The 19259-nt window shown below is 42.1% G+C and overlaps 1 protein-coding gene across 1 annotated transcript; it reads right to left on the reverse strand.

Annotated features, from left to right (window-relative positions):
- Positions 1–16395: 16395 nt before the first annotated feature.
- On the reverse strand, positions 16396–16950 carry LOC147974832 (uncharacterized). Its single transcript, XM_087520162.1, has one exon. It carries the CDS (start codon positions 16948–16950, stop codon positions 16396–16398), a length of 555 nt encoding a protein of 184 aa, XP_087376288.1.
- Between the last annotated feature and the right edge of the window lie 2309 nt (positions 16951–19259).

A 19259-nucleotide genomic window follows, 5' to 3' on the forward strand; every position in this document is an offset into this window, starting at 1 on the left:
TAGAAAATAAATGGATCTTCAAGAAGAAGACTGGCGCTGACGATAATGTTACTGTCTACAAAGCTCGACTTGTCGCGAAAGGTTTTTGACAAGTTCAAGGAGTTGACTACGATGAGACCTTCTCACCCGTAGCGATGCTTAAGTCCGTCTGAATCATGTTAGCAATTGCCGCAAGTTATGATTATGAAATTTGGCAAATGGATGTCAAAACTGCATTCCTTAATGGATATCTTAAAGAAGAGTTGTATATGATGCAACCAGAAGGTTTTGTCGATCCAAAAGGTGCTAACAAAGTGTGCAAGCTCTAGCGATCCATTTATGGACTGGTGCAAGCATCTCGGAGTTGGAATATACGCTTTGATAGTGTGATCAAAGCATACGGTTTTATACAGACTTTTGGAGAAGCCTGTATTTACAAGAAAGTGAGTGGGAGCTTTGTAGAATTTATGATATTATATGTGGATGAAATATTGTTGATCGGAAATGATACTGAATTTCTGGATAGAATAAAAGGATACTTGAATAAGAATTTTTCAATGAAAGACCTCGATGAAGCTGCTTATATAGTGGGAATCAAGATCTATAGAGATAGATCAAGACGCTTAATTGGACTTTCACAAAGCACATACCTCGATAAAGTTTTGAAGAAGTTCAAAATGGATCAAGCAAAGAAAGGGTTTTTGCCTGTGTTACAAGGTGTGAAGTTGAGTCAGGCTCAATGCCCGACCACTGCAGAAGATAGAGAGAAAATGAAAGTCATTCCCTATGCCTCAACCATAGGTTCTATCATGTATGCAATGTTGTGTACCAGACCTGATGTGTGCCTTGCTATTAGTTTAGCAGGGAGGCACCAAAGTAATCCAGGAGTGGATCACTGGATAGTGGTCAAGAACATCCTGAAATACCTGAAAAGGACTAAGGGTATGTTTCTCGTTTATGGAGGTGACAGAGAGCTCGTCGTAAACGGTTACGTCGATGCAAGCGTTGACCCTGATCCGGGTGACTCTAAGTCACAAACCGGATACATATTTATATTAAATGGTGGAGCTGTTCGGTAGTAACTTGATCACTAGACAGCGGTCAAGAACATCCTGAAATACCTGAAAAGGACTAAGGATATGTTTCTCGTTTATGGAGGAAACAAAGAGCTCATCGTAAATGGTTACGTTGATGCAAGCTTTGACACTGATCCGGATGACTCTAAGTCACAAACCGGCTACATATTTATATTTAATGAAGGAGTTGTAAGTTGGTGCAGTTCCAAGCAGAGCGTCGTGGCGGGATCTACGTGTGAAGCGGAGTACAGAGCTGCTTTGGAAGCAGCAAATGAAGGAGTTTGGACGAAGGAGTTCATATCTGATCAACGTGTCATACCTAGTGCATCGGGTCCAATGAAAATCTTGTGACAATACTGGTGCAATTGCCTTGGCAAAGAAATCCAGATTTCACAAGAGAACCAAGCACATCAAGAGAAGCTTCAATTCCATCCGCGATCAAGTCAAGGAGGGAGACATAGAGATTTGCAAGATACATACGGATCTGAATGTTGCACACCCGTTGACTAAGCCTCTCTCACGAGCAAAACATGATCAGCACCAAGACTCCATGGGCGTTAGAATCATTACTATGTAATCTAGATTATTGACTCTTGTGCAAGTGGGAGACTGAAGGAAATATGCCCTAGAGGCAATAATAAAGTTGTTATTTATATTTCCTTATATCATGATAAATGTTTATTATTCATGCTAGAATTGTATTAACCGGAAACTTAGTACATGTGTGAATATATAGACAAACAGAGTGTCCCTATTATGCCTCTACTAGACTAGCTCGTTAATCAAAGATGGTTAAGTTTCCTAGCCATAGACATGTGTTGTCATTTGATGAACCGGATCACATCATTAGAGAATGATGTGATGGACAAGACCCATCCATTAGCTTTGCACTATGATCGTTTAGTTTATTGCTATTGCTTTCTTCATGACTTATACATGTTCCTATGACTATGAGCTTATGCAACTCCCGAATACCGGAGGAACACTTAGTGTGCTATCAAACGTCACAACATAACTGGGTGATTATAAAGATGCTCTATAGGTGTCTCCGATGGTGTTTGTTGAGTTGGCATAGATCGAGATTAGGATTTGTCACTCCGATTGTCGGAGAGGTATCTCTGGGCCCTCTCGGTAATGCACATTGATAAGTCTCCAATGTATCTATAATTTTTGATTGCTCCCGTCTATATTATCTACTGTTTTGGAAATTATTGGGCTTTATTATCCACTTTTATATTAATTTTGGGACTAACCTATTAACCGGAGGCCCAGCCTAGAATTGCTGTTTTTTTGCCTATTTTAGGGTTTCGAAGGAAAGGAATAGCAAATGGAGTCCAAACGGAATGAAACCTTCGAGAACGTGATTTTCTCGCCGAACATGATCCAGGAGACTTGGACCCTACGTCAAGAAACAAGGGAGGAGGCCACGAGGTAGGGGGGCGTGCCTACCCCCCAGGAGCGCCCTCCACCCTCATGGGCCCCCTGTTGCTCCACCGACGTACTCCTTCCTCCTATATATACCTACGTACCCCCAAACGATCAGATACGGAGCCAAAGCCCTAATTCCACCGCCGCAACTTTCTGTATCCACGAGATCCCATCTTGGGGCCTGTTCCGGAGCTCCGCCGGAGGGGGTGTCCATCACGGAGGGCTTCTACATCATCACCATAGCCCCTCCGATGAAGTGTGAGTAGTTCACCTCAGACCTACGGGTCCATAGTTATTAGCTAGTTGGCTTCTTTTCTCTTTTTGGATCTCAATACAACGTTCTCCCCCTCTCTTGTGGAGATCTATCCGATGTAATCTTCTTTTTGCGCTGTGTTTGTTGAGACCGATGAACTGCGGGTTTATGATCAAGTCTATCTATGAACAATATTTGGATCTTCTTTGAATTCTTTTATGTATGATTGGTTATCTTTGCAAGTCTCTTCGATATATCAGTTTGGTTTGGCCTACTAGATTGATCTTTCTTGCAATGGGAGAAGTGCTTAGCTTTGGGTTCAATCTCGCGGTGTCCTTTCCCAGTGACAGTAAGGGCAGCAAGGCACGTATTGTATTGTTGCCATCGAGGATAACAAGATGGGGTTTTCTTCATATTGCATGAGTCTATCCCTCTACATCATGTCATCTTGCTTAAGGCGTTACTCTGTTTTTAACTTAATACTCTAGATGCATGCTGGATAGAGGTCGATGAGTGGAGTAATAGTAGTAGATGCAGGCAGGAGTCGGTCTACTTGTCTCGGACGTGATGCCCATATACATGATCATACAACAGTGATTTTATTAGCACTCCGATTGCTCCTCTTACCGATGCTGAATCTTGTGAAATTAATACTGCTTTGCTGAATCTTGTCATGAAAGATCCGTTTTCCGGCCTTCCTAGTGAAGATGCCGCTACCCATCTAAATAGCTTCGTTGATTTGTGTGACATGCAAAAGAAGAAATATGTGGATAATGATATTGTTAAATTGAAGCTATTTCCTTTTTCGCTTAGAGATCGTGCTAAAGCTTGGTTTTCGTCTTTGCCTAAAAATAGTATTGATTCATGGAATAAGTGCAAAGATGCTTTTATCTCTAAGTATTTTCCTCCTACTAAGATCATCTCTCTTAGAAACGATATTATGAATTTTAAGCAACTTGATCATGAACATGTTGCACAAGCTTGGGAGAGAATGAAATTAATGATACGTAATTGCCCTACTCATGGTTTAAATTTATGGATGATTGTTCAGAATTTTTATGCCGGATTGAATTTTTCTTCTAGAAATCTTTTAGATTCGGCCGTGGGAGGCACTTTTATGGAAATCACTTTAGGAGAAGCTACTAAACTCCTAGATAATATTATGGTTAATTATTCTCAATGGCATACTGAAAGATCTACTAATAAAAAGGTGCATGCGATAGAAGAAATTAATGTTTTGAGTGGAAAGATGGATGCACTTATGAATTTTTTTTGCTAATAAGAGTGTTTCTTCTGATCCTAATGATATGCCCTTTTCTACTTTGATTGAGAATAATAATGAATCTATGGATGTGAATTTTGTTGGTAGGAACCATTTTGGTAACAACGCGTATAGAGGAAATTTCAACCCTAGGCCTTATCCTAGTAATTCCTCTAATAATTATGGTAATTCCTACAACAATTCTTATGGAAATTATAATAAGATGCCCTCTGATTTTTAATCTAATATTAAAGAATTTATTACTTCGCAAAAGAATTTTAATGCTATGATTGAAGAAAAATTGCTTAAGATTGATGATTTGGCTAGGAACGTTGATAGAATTTCTCTTGATGTTGATTCTTTGAAACTTAGATCTATTCCACTTAAGCATGATATCAATGAGTCTCTCAAAGCCATGAGAATTTCCATTGATGAGTGCAAAGAAAGAACTGCTAGGATGCGTGCTAAGAAAGATGCCTTTATAAGAGCGTGTTCTTCTAGTTGCTATGAAAATAAAGATGTTATTGATGTGTCCCCTATTAAATCTTTGTTTTGCTATATGAATCTTGATAATTATGGGACTGAATATGATTCACCTTTACCTAGAAGGCGTTCCAAGAATTTGGAATTTTTTGATCTTGATGCTAAAATTGATAAAAGTGGGAGTGAAGAAATTAAAACCCTAGATGTTGCTAAACCCACTATTATGGATTTCAAGGAATTTAACTATGAAAATTGCTCTTTGATTTATTTTATTTCCTTGTTACAATCCGTGCTAAATTCTCCTCACGCTTATAGTCAAAATAAAGCGTTTACTAAACATATCATTGATGCCTTGATGCAATCTTATGAAGAAAAACTTGAATTGGAAGTTTCTATCCCTAGAAAACTTATGATGAGTGGTAACCAACTATTAAAATTAAAATTAAAGATCATGATTGCTATGCTTTATGTGATTTGGGTGCTAGTGTTTCCACGATTCCAAAGACTTTGTGTGATTTGTTAGGTTTCCATGATTTTGATGATTGCTCTCTAAACTTGCACCTTGCGGATTCCACTATTAAGAAACCTATGGGAAGAACTAATTATGTTCTTATTGTTGCAAATAGGAATTATGTGCTCGTAGATTTTATTGTTCTTGACAGAGATTACAATTCTTCATGTCCTATTATCCTTGGTAGACCTTTCCTTAGAACGATTGGTGCAATTATTGATATGAAGGAAGGAAATATTAGATTCCAATTTCCATTAAGGAAAGGCATGGAACACTTTCCTATAAATAAAATTAAATTACCTTATGAATCTATTATGAGATCCACTTATGGATTGCCTACCAAAGATGGCAATACCTAGATCTATTCTTGCTTGTTATGCCTAGCTAGGGGCGTTAAACGATAGCGCTTGTTGGGAGGCAACCCAATTTTATCTTTATTCCTTGATTTTTGCTCCTGTTTATTAAAAAATAATTTATCTAGCCTCTGTTTTGGTTGTGTTTTTTGTGTTTAATTGGTGTTTGTGCAAAGTAGAACCGTTGGGAAGACTTGGGGAAAGTCTTGTTGAACTTGCTGTAAAAAACAGAAACTTTAGCGCTCACGAGAACTGCTGTCATTTTTATTTGGAAAGTGATATTTAGTTAATTATTTTTGCATATGATTAATAGATAAATTCCTCACGTCCAGAAAGTTATTTTATAATTTTTTGGGTTCTAGATCTTGCGCTATCTACAGATTACTACAGACTGTTCTGTTTTTGACAGATTCTGTTTTTCGTGTGTTGTTTGCTTATTTTGATGAATCTATGGCTAGTAAAATAGTTTATAAACCATAGAGAAGTTGGAATACAGTAGGTATAACACAAATATAAATAAATAATGAGTTCATTACAGTACCTTGAAGTGGTCTTTTATTTTCTTTGGCTAACGGAGCTCACGAGATTTTCTACCTTAACTTTGTGTTGTGAAGTTTTCAAGTTTTGGGTAAAGATTTGATGGATTATGGAACAAGGAGTGGCAAGAGATTAAGCTTGGGGATTCCCATGGCACCCCCAAGATAATCTAAGGACACCTAAAAGCCATAGCTTGGGGATGCCCCGGAAGGCATCCCCTCTTTCGTCTACTTCTATTGGTAACTTTACTTGGAGCTATATTTTTATTCGCCACATGATATGTGTTTTGCTTGGAGCGTCTTGTATGATTTGTGTATTTGATTGTTAGTTTACCACAACCATCCTTGCTGTACACACCTTTTGATAGATCCATACATGATTTGGAATTTGTTAGAATACTCTATGTGCTTCGCTTATATCTTTTGAGTTATATAGTTTTGCTCTAGTACTTCACTTATATCTTTTAGAGCACGGTGGTGGATTTGTTTTATACAAACTATTGATCTCTCATGCTTCACTTAGATTATTTTGAGAGTCTTAATAGCATGGTAAGTTGCTTAAAATCCTAATATGCTAGGTGTTCAAGATTAGTAAAATTTTCTTAAGAGTGTTTTGAATACTAAGAGAAGTTTGATGCTTGATGATTGTTTTGAGATATGGAGGTAATAATATCAAAGTCGTGCTAGTTGAGTAGTTGTGAAATTTAGAAATACTTGTGTTGAATTTTGCAAGTCCCGTAGCATGCACGTATGGTAAACGTTATGCAACAAATTTGAAACATGAGGTGTTATTTGATTGTCTTCCTTATGAGTGGCGGTCGGGGACGAGCGATGGTCTTTTCCTACCAATCTATCCCCCTAGGAGCATGCGCGTAGTACCGAGGTTTTTGATGACTTGTAGATTTTTGCAATAAGTATGTGAGTTCTTTATGACTAATGTTGAGTCCATGGATTATACACACTCTCACCCTTCCATCCTTGCTAGCCTCTTCGGTACCGTGCATTGCCCTTTCTCACACTGAGAGTTGGCGCAAACTTCGCTGGTGCATCCAAACCCCGTGATATGATACGATCTTTCACACATAAACCTCCTTATATCTTCCTCAAAACAGCCACCATACCTACCTATTATGGCATTTCCATAGCCATTCAGAGATATATTGCCATGCAACTTTCCATCATTCCGTTCATCATGACACATTCATTATTGTCATATTGCTTAGCATGATCATGTAGTTGACATAGTATTTGTGGCAAAGCCACCGTTCATAATTCTTTCATACATGTCACTCTTGGTCCATTGCATATCCTGGTACACCGCCGGAGGCATTCATATAGAGTCATTTTTTGTTCTAGTATCGAGTTGTAATCATTGAGTTGTAAATAAATGGAAGTGTGATGATCATCATTTTCTATAGCATTGTCCCAAGTGAGGAAAAAAGGCCATAAAAAAGAAAAGGCCTTAAAAAACAGAAAGGCCATGAAAAAAAGAGAAGGCCCCAAAAAATGAGATAAAAAGAGAGAAGGGACAATGTTACTATCCTTTGCCACACTTGTGCTTCAAAGTAGCACCGTAATCTTCATGTTAGAGAGTCTCTTGTTTTGTCACTTTCATATACTAGTGGGAAATTTTCATTATAGAACTTGGCTTGTATATTCCAACAATGGGCCTCCTCAAGTGCCCTAGGTCTTCATGAGAAAGCAAGTTGGATGCACACCCACTAGTTTCTTCTGTTGAGCTTTTCATGCATTTATAGCTCTAGTGCATCCGTTGCATGGCAATCCCTACTCCTTGCATTAACATCAATCGGTGGGCATCTCCATAGCCCATTGATTATCCTCGTTGATGTGAGACTTTCTCCTTTTTTGTCTTCTCCACATAACCCCCCTCATTATATTCTATTCCACCCATAGTGCTATGTCCATGGCTCGCGCTCATATATTGCGTGAAAGTTTATAGGTTTGAGATTACTAAAGTATGAAACAATTGCTTGGCTTGTCATCGGGGTTGTGCATGATGAGAGCATTCTTGTGTGATGAAAATGAAACATGACTAAACCATATGATTTTGTAGGGATGAACTTTCTTTGGCCATGTTATTTTGAGAAGACATAATTGCTTAGTTAGTATGCTTGAAGTATTATTATTTTTATGTCAATATGAACTTTTGTCTTGAATCTTTCGGATCTGAATATTCATACCACAATTAAGAAGAATTACATTAAAATTATGCCAAGTAGCACTCCGCATCAAAAATTCTGTTTTTATCATTTACCTACTCGAGGACGAGCAGGAATTAAGCTTGGGGATGCTTGATACGTCTCCAACGTATCTACAATTTTTGATTGCTCCATGCTATATTATCTACTATTTTGGACATTATTGGGCTTTATTATCCACTTTTATATTATTTTTGGGACTAACCTATTAACCGGAGGCCCAGCCCAGAATTGTTGTTTTTTGCCTGTTTTAGGGTTTCGAAGAAAAGGAATATCAAACGGAGTCCAAACGGAATGAAACCTTCGGGAACGTGATTTTCTCAATGAATAAGACCCGGGAGACTTGGACCCTACGTCAAGAAAGAAAAGAGGAGGCCACGAGGTAGGGGGCGCGCCTACCCCCCAGGCGCCCTCCACCCTCGTGGCCCCCCTGTTGCTCCACCGACGTACTCCTTCCTCCTATATATACCTACGTACCCCCAAATGATCAGATACGGAGCCAAAACCCTAATTCCACCGCCGTAACTTTATGTATCCACGAGATCCCATCTTGGGGCCTGTTCCGGAGCTCCGCCGGAGGGGGCATCGATCACGGAGGGCTTCTACATCAACACCATAGCCCCTCCGATGAAGTGTGAGTAGTTTACCTCAGAGCTACGGGTCCATAGTTAGTAGCTAGATGGCTTCTTCTCTCTTTTTGGATCTCAATACAATGTTCTCCCCCCCTCTCTTGTGGAGATATATTCGATGTAATCTTCTTTTTGCGGTGTGTTTGTTGAGACCGATGAATTGCGGGTTTATGATCAAGTCTATCTATGAACAATATTTGAATCTTCTCTGAATTCTTTTATGTATGATTGGTTATCTTTGCAAGTATCTTCGAATTATCAGTTTGGTTTGGCCTACTAGATTGATCTTTCTTGCAATGGGAGAAGTGCTTAGCTTTGGGTTCAATCTTGCGGTGTCCTTTCTCGGTGACAGTAAGGGCAGCAAGGCACGTATTGTATTGTTTCCATCGAGGATAACAAGATGGGATTTTCTTCATATTGCATGAGTCTATCCCTCTACATCATGTCATCTTGCTTAAGGTGTTACTCTGTTTTTAACTTAATACTCTAGATGCATGCTGGATAACGGTTGATGGGTGGAGTAATAGTAGTAGATGCAGGCAGGAGTCGGTCTACTTGTCTCGGACGTGATGCCTATATACTTGATCATACCTAGATATTCTCATAACTATGCTCAATTCTGTCAATTGCTCAACAGTAATTTGTTCACCCACCGTAGAATACTTATGCTCTCGAGAGAAGCCACTAGTGAAAACTATGGCCCCCGGGTCTATCTTTATCATATTAATCTCCTACTACTTAGTTATTTCCTTTGCTATTCACTTTGCCTTTATTTTACTTTGCATCTTTATCACAAAAATACCAAAAATATTATCTTTATCATATCTATCAGATCTCACTCTCGTAAGTGGCCTTATAGGGATTGACAACCCCTATTTGCGTTGGTTGCGAGGATTTATTTGTTTTGTGCAGGTACGAGAGACTCGCGCGTAGCCTCCTACTAGATTGATACCTTGATTCTCAAAAACTGAGGGAAATACTTACGCTACTTTGCTGCATCATCCCTTCCTCTTCGGGGAAAACCAACGCAGTGCTCAAGAGGTAGCACGTATCTGTAATGCCATGGATCTCGATCTATGTAATTGGGGAGAGGAAGGAGAGAGCATAGTAGGTGAGGGGAAGACTTGGAGGAAGAGGAAGGTTTTCATTCATCACACGCTACCGATCTGATCGGTGTCCCGCACATATGTATCTGCCCTCCATGGGCAACACTTACATGGCCTTGATGACCCACAAGTGTAGGGGATCTATCGTAGCTTTTTTGATAAGTAAGAGTGTCAAACCCAACAAGGAGCAGAAGGAAATGATAAGCGGTTTTCAGCAAGGTATTTTCTGCAAGCACTGAAATTATCGGTAAAAGATAGTTTTGTGATAAGGTAATTGGTAATGGGTAACAAATAGTAAAAGTAAATAAGGTGCAGCAAGATGGCCCAATCCTTTTTGTAGCAAAGGACAAGCCTGGACAAACTCTTATATAAAGGAAAGCGCTGCCGAGGACACATGGGAATTATCATCAAGCTAGTTTTCATCACGCTCATATGATTCGCGTTCGGTACTTTGATAATTTGATATGTGGGTGGACCGGTGCTTGGGTACTATCCTTCCTTGGACAAGCATCCCATTTATGATTAACCCCTATTGCAAGCATCCACAACTGCAACAGAAGTATTAAGGTAAACCTAACCATAGCATGAAACATGTGGATCCAAATCAGCCCCTTACGAAGCAACGCATAAACTAGGGTTTAAGCTTCTATCACTCTAGCAACCCATCATCTACTTATTACTTCCCAATGCCTTCCTCTAGGCCCAAACAATGGTGAAGTGTCATGTAGTCGACGTTCACATGACACCACTAGAGGAGAGATGATGGCCCACAAGTGTAGGGCATCTATCGTAGCCCTTTCGATAAGTAAGAGTGTCGAACCCAACGAGGAGCAGAAGGAAATGATAAGCGGTTTTCAGCAAGCTATTCTATGCAAGCACTGAAATTATCGGTAACAGATAGTTTTGTGATAAGGTAATTGGTAACGAGTAACAAGTAATAAAAGTAAATAAGGTGCAGCAAGATGGCCCAATCCTTTTTGTAGCAAAGGACAAGCCTGGACAAACTCTTATATGAAGGAAAGCACTCCCGAGGACACATGGGAATTATCATCAAGCTAGTTTTCATCACGATCATATGATTCACGTTTGGTACTTTGATAATTTGATATGTGGGTGGTCCGGTGCTTGGGTGCTGTCCTTACTTGGACAAGCATCCCACTTATGATTAACCCCCATTGCAAGCATCCGCAACTACAACAGTAGTATTAAGGTAAACCTAACCATAGCATGAAACATATGGATCCAAATCAGCCCCTTACGAAGCAACGCATAAACTAGGGTTTAAGCTTCTGTCACTCTAGCAACCCATAATCTACTTATTACTTCCCAATGCCCCCCTCTAGGCCCAAACAATGGTGAAGTGTCATGTAGTCGACGTTCACATGACACCACTAGAGGGATGACAACATACATCTCACCAAAATATCGAACGAATACCAAATTCTCATGACTACTAATAGCAAGACTTCTCCCATGTCCTCAGGAACAAACGTAACTACTCACAAAGCATATTCATGTTCATAATCAGAGGGGTATTAATATGCATAATGGATCTGAACATATGATCTTCCACCAAGTAAACCAACTAGCATCAACTACAAGGAGTAATCAACACTACTAGCAACCCACAGGTACCAATCTGAGGTTTGGATACAAAGATTGGATACAAGAGATGAACTAGGGTTTGAGATGAGATGGTGCTGGTGAAGATGTTGATGGAGATTGACCCTCTCCCGATGAGAGGATCGTTGGTGGTGACGATGGTGATGATTTCCCCCTTCCGGAGGGAAGTTTCCCCGGTAGAACAGCTTTTTTTTTGACTGGGAACTGTGGGTCAAACCCCCACAACAGATCAAAACTTTATTGAAAAATAACAGATACAACAAGTTGATTACAAGGAGTAACCAGGTTACAAGAAAGAAGAAAAAAGAACAGCTTTGCCGGAGCCCTAGATTGGTTCTGCCAAGGTTCCGCCTCGTGGCGGCAGAGTCTAGTCCCGAAAGCTTGCTTATGATTTTTTTCGATGAAAGACTCCATATAGCAGAAGATGGGATCGGAGGGCCACCAAGGGGCCCACGAGGCAGGGGGCACGCCCAGGGGGTAGGGCATTCCCCCACCCTCGTGGCTGGTGGGTGGCCCCCCTCTGGTACTTCTTGCGCTCAGTATTTTTTATATATTCTGGAAATAACTTCCGTGAAGTTTCAGGACTTTTGGAGCTGTGCAGAATAGGTCTCTAATATTTGCTCCTTTTCCGGCCCAGAATCCCAGCTGTTGGCATTCTCCCTCTTCATGTAAACCTTGTAAAATAAGAGAGAATAGGCATAATTATTGTGACATAATGTGTAATAACAGCCCATAATGCAATAAATATCGATATAAAGGCTGACACGGGTATTTGAGAGAAGCTAGAGTAACCATCTAGAAAGCAAAAATGTGTATGTTTGGATAATCTTTCTAGCATTTGATCAATAAAAGGCAAAGGGTAATGATCTTTTTTAGTAGCTTTATTTAATTTGTGGAAATCAATTACCATCCTATAACCTGTAATAATTCTTTGCAGAATCAATTCATGTTTATCATTAGGAACGACAGTGATACCTCCCTTCTTAGGGACACAATGGATAGGACTTACCCACTGACTATCAGCAACGGGATAAATTATACCTGCCTCAAGGAGCTTTAATATTTCCTTTCTTACCACTTCTTTCATCTTAGGATTCAGCCGTCATTGGTGATCAATAACTGGTTTGGCGTCTTTCTCCAAATTTATTTTGTGTTGACATAGAGTGGGACTAATGCCCTTAAGATCATCAAGAGTATATCCAATAGCAGCACGGTTCTTCTTCAGAATTTTCAATAATTTTTCTTCTTCATGCTCTGAAAGGTTAGCACTAATAATAACAAGATATATCTTCTTTTCATCAAGATAAGCATATTTAAGAGTATCAAGTAATGGTTTAAGCTCAAACACGGGATCACCCTTGGGGGGAGGAGGATCCCCTATGATTTCAACAGGCAAGTTGTGTTTCAGAATAGGTCCCTGTTTAAAGAATACTTCATCTATTTCCCTTCTTTCATTCATAAACATATCATTTTCATGGTCTAGCAAATATTGTTCTAAAGGGTCATTAGGAGGCACAACAATAGAAGCAAGACCAATAATTTCATCTTTGCTAGGCAATTATTCATCGCGGGGTTGTCTACGAAATTTAGAAAAATTAAACTCATGAGACATATCATCCAAACCAATAGTAACAACATCCTTCTTGCAATCTATCTTAGCATTAACAGTATTCAAGAAGGGTCTACCAAATATAATGGGACAAAAGCTATCTTGAGGGAAACCAAGAACAAGAAAATCAGCAGGATATTTAGCCTTCCCACACAAGACTTCAAAGTCTCTAACAATCCCAATTGGTGAAATAGTATCTTCATTAGCAAGCTTAATGGTAACATCGATATCTTCTATCTCAGCAGGTGCAATATCATGCATAATTTCTTTGTATAAGGAAATAGGTATTGCACTTGAACTAGCACCCATATCACACAAGCCATGATAACAATGATCTCCTATTTTAACAGAAATAATAGGCATGCCTACCACATGTCTATGTTTATCTTTAGTATCAGGCCTAGCAATGCTAGCAGCTTCATCACAGAAGTAAATAACATGCCCATCAATATTATCAGCCAAGAGATCTTTAACCATAGCAATATTAGGTTCAAATTTAACTTGCTCAGGGGGTTTGTGTGTCCTAATATTACTTTTGTTGACTACAGTTGAAACTTTCGCATGATCCTTTATTCTAACAGGGAAAGGTGGTTTCTCAACATAAGTAGTAGGAACAATAGGATCATTATAAGTGATAGTCTTTTCTTCAACTTTCATAGGTGCAACTACTTTTACTTCAATGGGAGGATTATATTTAAACTACTTCTCCTCAGGGAGATCAACATGAGTAGCAAAGGATTCACAAAAAGAAGCTACTATCTCAGAGTCAAGTCCATATTTAGTGCTAAATTTACGGAAAACATTGGTATCCATAAAAGATTGAACACAATCAAACTTAGGTGTTATACCTGACTCCTTACCTTCATCGAGATCCCAATCTTCAGAGTTGCGTTTAATTCTCTCTAATAAATTCCATTTGAATTCAATAGTCTTCATCATAAAGGAACCAGTACAAGAAGTATCAATCATGGAGCGATTGTTGTCAGAAAGCCGAGCATAAAATTTTGAATAATCATTTCTCTTGAGAGCTCATGATTGGGGCATGAATATAACATTGACTTAATCCTCCCCCAAGCTTGATCGATGCTTTCTCCTTTGTGAGGCCAAAAATTATATATATAATTACGATCATGATGAACAAGGTTCATAGAATAAAACTTCTGATGTAATTCCACTTTCAACCATTTGTAGTCCCATGATCCCATATCATCACATAGCCTATACCATGTCAATGCATCTCCCTTCAAATATAAAGGGAAGACCTTCTTCTTGATAACATCATCGGGCATAGCTGCAAGCTTACATAATCCACAAACTTCATCCACATAGATTAAGTGTAAGTCAGGATACAATGTTCCATCTCCTGCAAAAGGATTAGCTAGCAGTTTCTCTATCATACACGAAGGAATTTCGAAGTAAACATTTTCATTTTCAGTAGGTCCAGTAGGTTGAGGAACAACTATTTGCTCTACCGGTCGGGGTGAAGATACCTTGAACAAGCCCCTCAAAGGATTGCTTTCCATAGTAACAAGTGATAGTAAATTTCAGCACACTATATAATTTTTTCCTTACCAAATTCCACCTACCAAAGGCGCTTCACTCCCCGGCAACGGCGCCAGAAAAGAGTCTTGATGACCCACAAGTGTAGGGGATCTATCGTAGCATTTTTGATAAGTAAGAGTGTCGAACCCAACGAGGAGCAGAAGGAAATGATAAGCGGTTTTCAGCAAGGTATTCTCTGCAGGCACTGAAATTATCGGTAACAGATAGTTTTGTGATAAGGTAATTGGTAACGATCTGTCGTACATTTTTAGTATGATCTATTATGAGGAGATTGACCCCCTCCCGATGAGAGGATCGTTGGCGATGACGATGGTGATGATTTCCCCCTCCTGGAGGGAAGTTTCCCCAGCAGAACAGCTCTGCCGGAGCCCTAGATTGGTTCCGCCAAGGTTCCGCCTCGTGGTGGCGGAGTCTCGTCCCGAAAGCTTGCTTATGATTTTTTTTCGACGAAAGACTCCATATAGCAGAAGATGGGCATCGGAGGGCCACCAGGGGGCCCACGAGGCAGGGGGGCGCGCCCCTACCCTCGTGGCTGGTGGGTGGCCCCCCTCTGGTACTTCTTGCGCTCAGTATTTTTATATATTCTGGAAATAACTTCCATGAAGTTTCAGGACTTTTGGAGCTGTGCAGAATAGGTTTCTAATATTTCCTCCTTTTCCGGCCCAGAATCCCAGCTGCCGGCATTTTCCCTCTTCATGTAAACCTTGTAAAATAAGAGAGAATGGGCATAAGTATTGTGACATAATGTGTAATAACAACCGACAATGCAATAAATATCAATATAAAAGCATGATGCAAAATGGACGTATCAAGAGTCAACATACATCTCATCAAAATATCAAACGAGTACCAAATTCACATGACTACTTATAGCAAGACTTCTCCCATGTCCTCAGGAACAAACGTAACTACTCACAAATCATATTCATGTTCATAATCAGAGGGGTATTAATATGCATAATGGATCTGAACATATGATCTTCCACCAAGTAAACCAACTAGCATCAACTACAAGGAGTAATCAACACTACTAGCAACCCACAGGTACCAATCTGAGGCTTTGTGAAAAGATTGGATACAAGAGATGAACTAGGGTTTGAGATGAGATGGTGCTGGTGAATATGTTGATGGAGATTGACCCCCTCTCGATGAGAGGATCGTTGGTGATGACGATGGTGATGATTTCCCCCTCCCAGAGGTAAGTTTCCTCGGCAGAACAGCTCCGCCGGAGCCCTAGATTGGTTCTGCCAAGGTTCCGCCTCATGGCGGCGGAGTTTCTTCCCGAAAGCTTGCCTATGATGTTTTCCTTGACGAAAGACTCCATATAGCCAAAGATGGGCATCAGAGGGCTGCCAGGGGGCCCACGAGGCAGGGGGGCGCGCCCCCACCCTCGTGGACGGTGGGTGCCTCCCTCTGGTACTTCTTTCGCCCAATATTTTTTATATATTCTGAGACGTGCTCCTGTGAAGTTTTAGGACTTTTGGAGATGTGCAGAATAGGTCTCTAATATTTGCTCCTCTTTCAGCCCATAATTCCAGCTGCCGGCATTCCCCCTCTTCATGTAAACCTTGTAAAATAAGAGAGAATAGGCATAAGTATTGTGACATAATGTGTAATAACAGCCCATAATGCAATAAATATCGATATAAAAGCATGATGCAAAATGGACATATCAGGCCTCCGGCCCACACTCGCACGCCTGGCCCAATGCCAACACACACGCACGCAACGTTGCAATTCAGTTACTGAATACTGACTGCACTTGTTCAGTCCACTACTGATGTGGTGTCAGCATCAATAGGTGCGACATTGTCCTCGTCTTGAGATGGGGCTCCATCCCAGATGCTGGCTGATGGGTAGCGCTGGCGAAGAACGTCATAATCCTCCCAAGTGGTGGCTGATGGCGGCATGTTTGCCCACTGAACATGGAGTTGCACAAAAGGGTCATCACCCTTCTTCATCATCCTCCGCGCTAGGATGGCGACGGGCTCCGTTTCACCGCCGGTGAGATCAGGCACTCGCGGCAGCTCCGCGAAGACTGGAGTGTAGTCTGGGGTGAAAGGCTTGAGTTGGGAGACGTGAAATATCGGGTGAATGCGGCTGTCTGGAGGCAACTGTAGGCGGTACGCCAGTGTTCCGATCCAATATGTCACCTCGAAGGGGCTGAAGAACTTGTAGGAGAGCTTGCGGCACGGGCGATTGGCGACTGATGATTGTGCGTACGGCTGCAGCTTGGGGAGAACTTGTTCACCAACGTCGAAGGCGCGTTCCACGTGGTGGCGGTCGGCTTGTTTCTTGAAGCGAGCTTGGGCATGCAGCATCTCGGTGTGCGCGGTCTAGTCCAGCTCTGGTGGTGCCGCTTGATCTTGCAGGGTGGAGCTCAGTTGTGGAAGGCCACCCAGGTTTGGTTCCTTGCCGTACAACACCTTGAACGGGGAACAATTGAGCGAAGAGTGGTGGGCGGAGTTGTACCAGAACTCTGCCACGGGAAGCCACTTGCGCCATTGCCGCGGCGTGTCGTGTACCGTGCACTGTAGGTACATCTCGAGGCACTGGTTGACGCGCTCCGTCTGGCCGTTCGTCTGCGGGTGGTACGCCATGGAGTAGAGCAGTTTTGTTCCGACGGCGGCGAGCAGTTCGCGCCACATAGTGCTGGTGAAAATTTTGTCGCGATCCAAGACGATAGAGTGAGGAACCCCATGGAGCTTGATGACGTGTTCCCAGAACGCTTGGGCGACTTGAACAGCGGTGAAGGGATGATGGAGCGGAATGAAGTGCGCGTACTTGGTCAGGCGATCGACCACGACCATGATGGCATCAGACCCCTCAGACTTGGGCAGCCCCTCGACGAAGTCCATTGTCAGATCATGCCATGGTTCTATGGGTATTGGTAGAGGTTGAAGCTTGCCGGCAGGATGTGTGTGCTCATGCTTGGCGTGTTGACAGACGGCGCACTGCTTGACAAAATCCTCCACGGCGCGCTTGATGCCCGTCCACGCGAACAGCTTCCGCACGTGATGATACATGGCCGTTGCGCCCAAGTGGCCACCGACAGCACTATGATGCAGAGCTACGATAAGCTTGGTTTGTAGCACGGAATTGGCCCCAATCCACAGACGCCCGCGTTGCCGGATCACGCCGTTCTGAAGTGTGCGCCCTTGGTCGTCTGAGGTGGTGACTGCCAGCTTGGCCAGCAGTTCTTGCGATTCTGGGTCAGTCTCGTAGGAGTTGGCGACTTCTTGTAACCATTGTGGCTGGCAGACTGATAGTGCGTCAAGCGCCAGCAGATGTCCAAACCTGGATAGCGCATTTGGGGCGCCGTTGTCGACCCCCTTCTTGTATCGGAAGGTGAATTGCAAGCCCACCATCTTGGACATGGCCTTGCGTTGCAACTCAGTCACTAGCTACTGATCACCGAACGTGCATAGGCTCTTGTGGTCGGTGATGATTTCGAATGGGGCGCGCTGTAGATAGGGCCTCCACTTGTCGATGGCCATCATGACGGCCAGGAATTCCTTCTCATACGTTGACAACTTCTGGTTCTTCACCCCCAGAGCCTTGCTGAGGTAGGTGACGGGATGGCCGTCCTGGGTGAGCATAGCGCCCATGCTCGTGTTGCACGCATCGGTCTCGATGGCGAAGGGGTGTGAGAAATCCGGAAGCGCCAGCACTGGTGTGCTCACTATCGGTGTCAAAACCGGCTGATCTCAGGTAGGGGGTCCCGAACTGTGCGTCTGAGGTTGATGGTAACAAGAGACAGGGAACACAATGTTTACCCAGGTTCGGGCCCTCTTGATGGAGGTAAAACCATACGTCCTGCTAGATTAATATTGATGAGTATGGGGGTTACAAGATTTGATCTACCACGAGATCGTAATGGCTAAAACCCTAGAAGTCTAGCCTATCTGATTATCATTGTCCCTACGGACTAAGCCCTCCGGTTTATATAGACACCAGAGGGGACTAGGGTTATACAAAGTCGGTTACGGAGAAAGGAATCTTCATATCCGAACGCCAAGCTTGCCATCCACGCCAAGCAGAGTCCCATCCAGACACGGGTGAGAGTCTTCGGACTTGTATCTTCGTAGCCCATCAGTCTGGCCCATGTCCAGTAGGCCGGACGCCCGAGGACCCCTTAGTCCAGGACTCCCTCAGTAGCCCCTGAACCAGGCTTCAATGACGAGGTGTTCAGCACGCAGATTGTCTTCGGCATTGCAAGGCGGGTTCCTCCTCCGAATACTCCAACACATTCTTTGAATATGACTAACATGTCTGGATCTGCAAAACAAGTACCACACACCACTGCAGAGAGTATAATATTTCACGAGTCCAATCCGCTGACAATTTTTGATAACGTGACACCATGTCATCACCCGGTCATTATTTCGAACCATTTTTTGGCCTGCCGCTTCAAGATGGGGTCTCATTGGCACGTCTTGTCAAAGCAGAGATCGTGTCCCCTTATTACGGGATTCTCATCAATACAGGATTGGGTATCCCAACCGTTTTGTTGGCACGATTCCTTAAGAATAGGCAGGCTTTAAGGCCCAGGAGGAGGCGTTCGAAATTCATCGCTTTTATAAAATGGCTATGACCCGTCTTTCTTCTTTACGCTGATCCTTTCCTCAAC

The sequence above is a fragment of the Triticum urartu genome, chromosome 4A (genome assembly GCF_056163025.1).
Source record: "Triticum urartu cultivar PI428250 chromosome 4A, HENAU_Tu73, whole genome shotgun sequence".
Classification (NCBI taxonomy): Eukaryota; Viridiplantae; Streptophyta; class Magnoliopsida; order Poales; family Poaceae; genus Triticum; species Triticum urartu.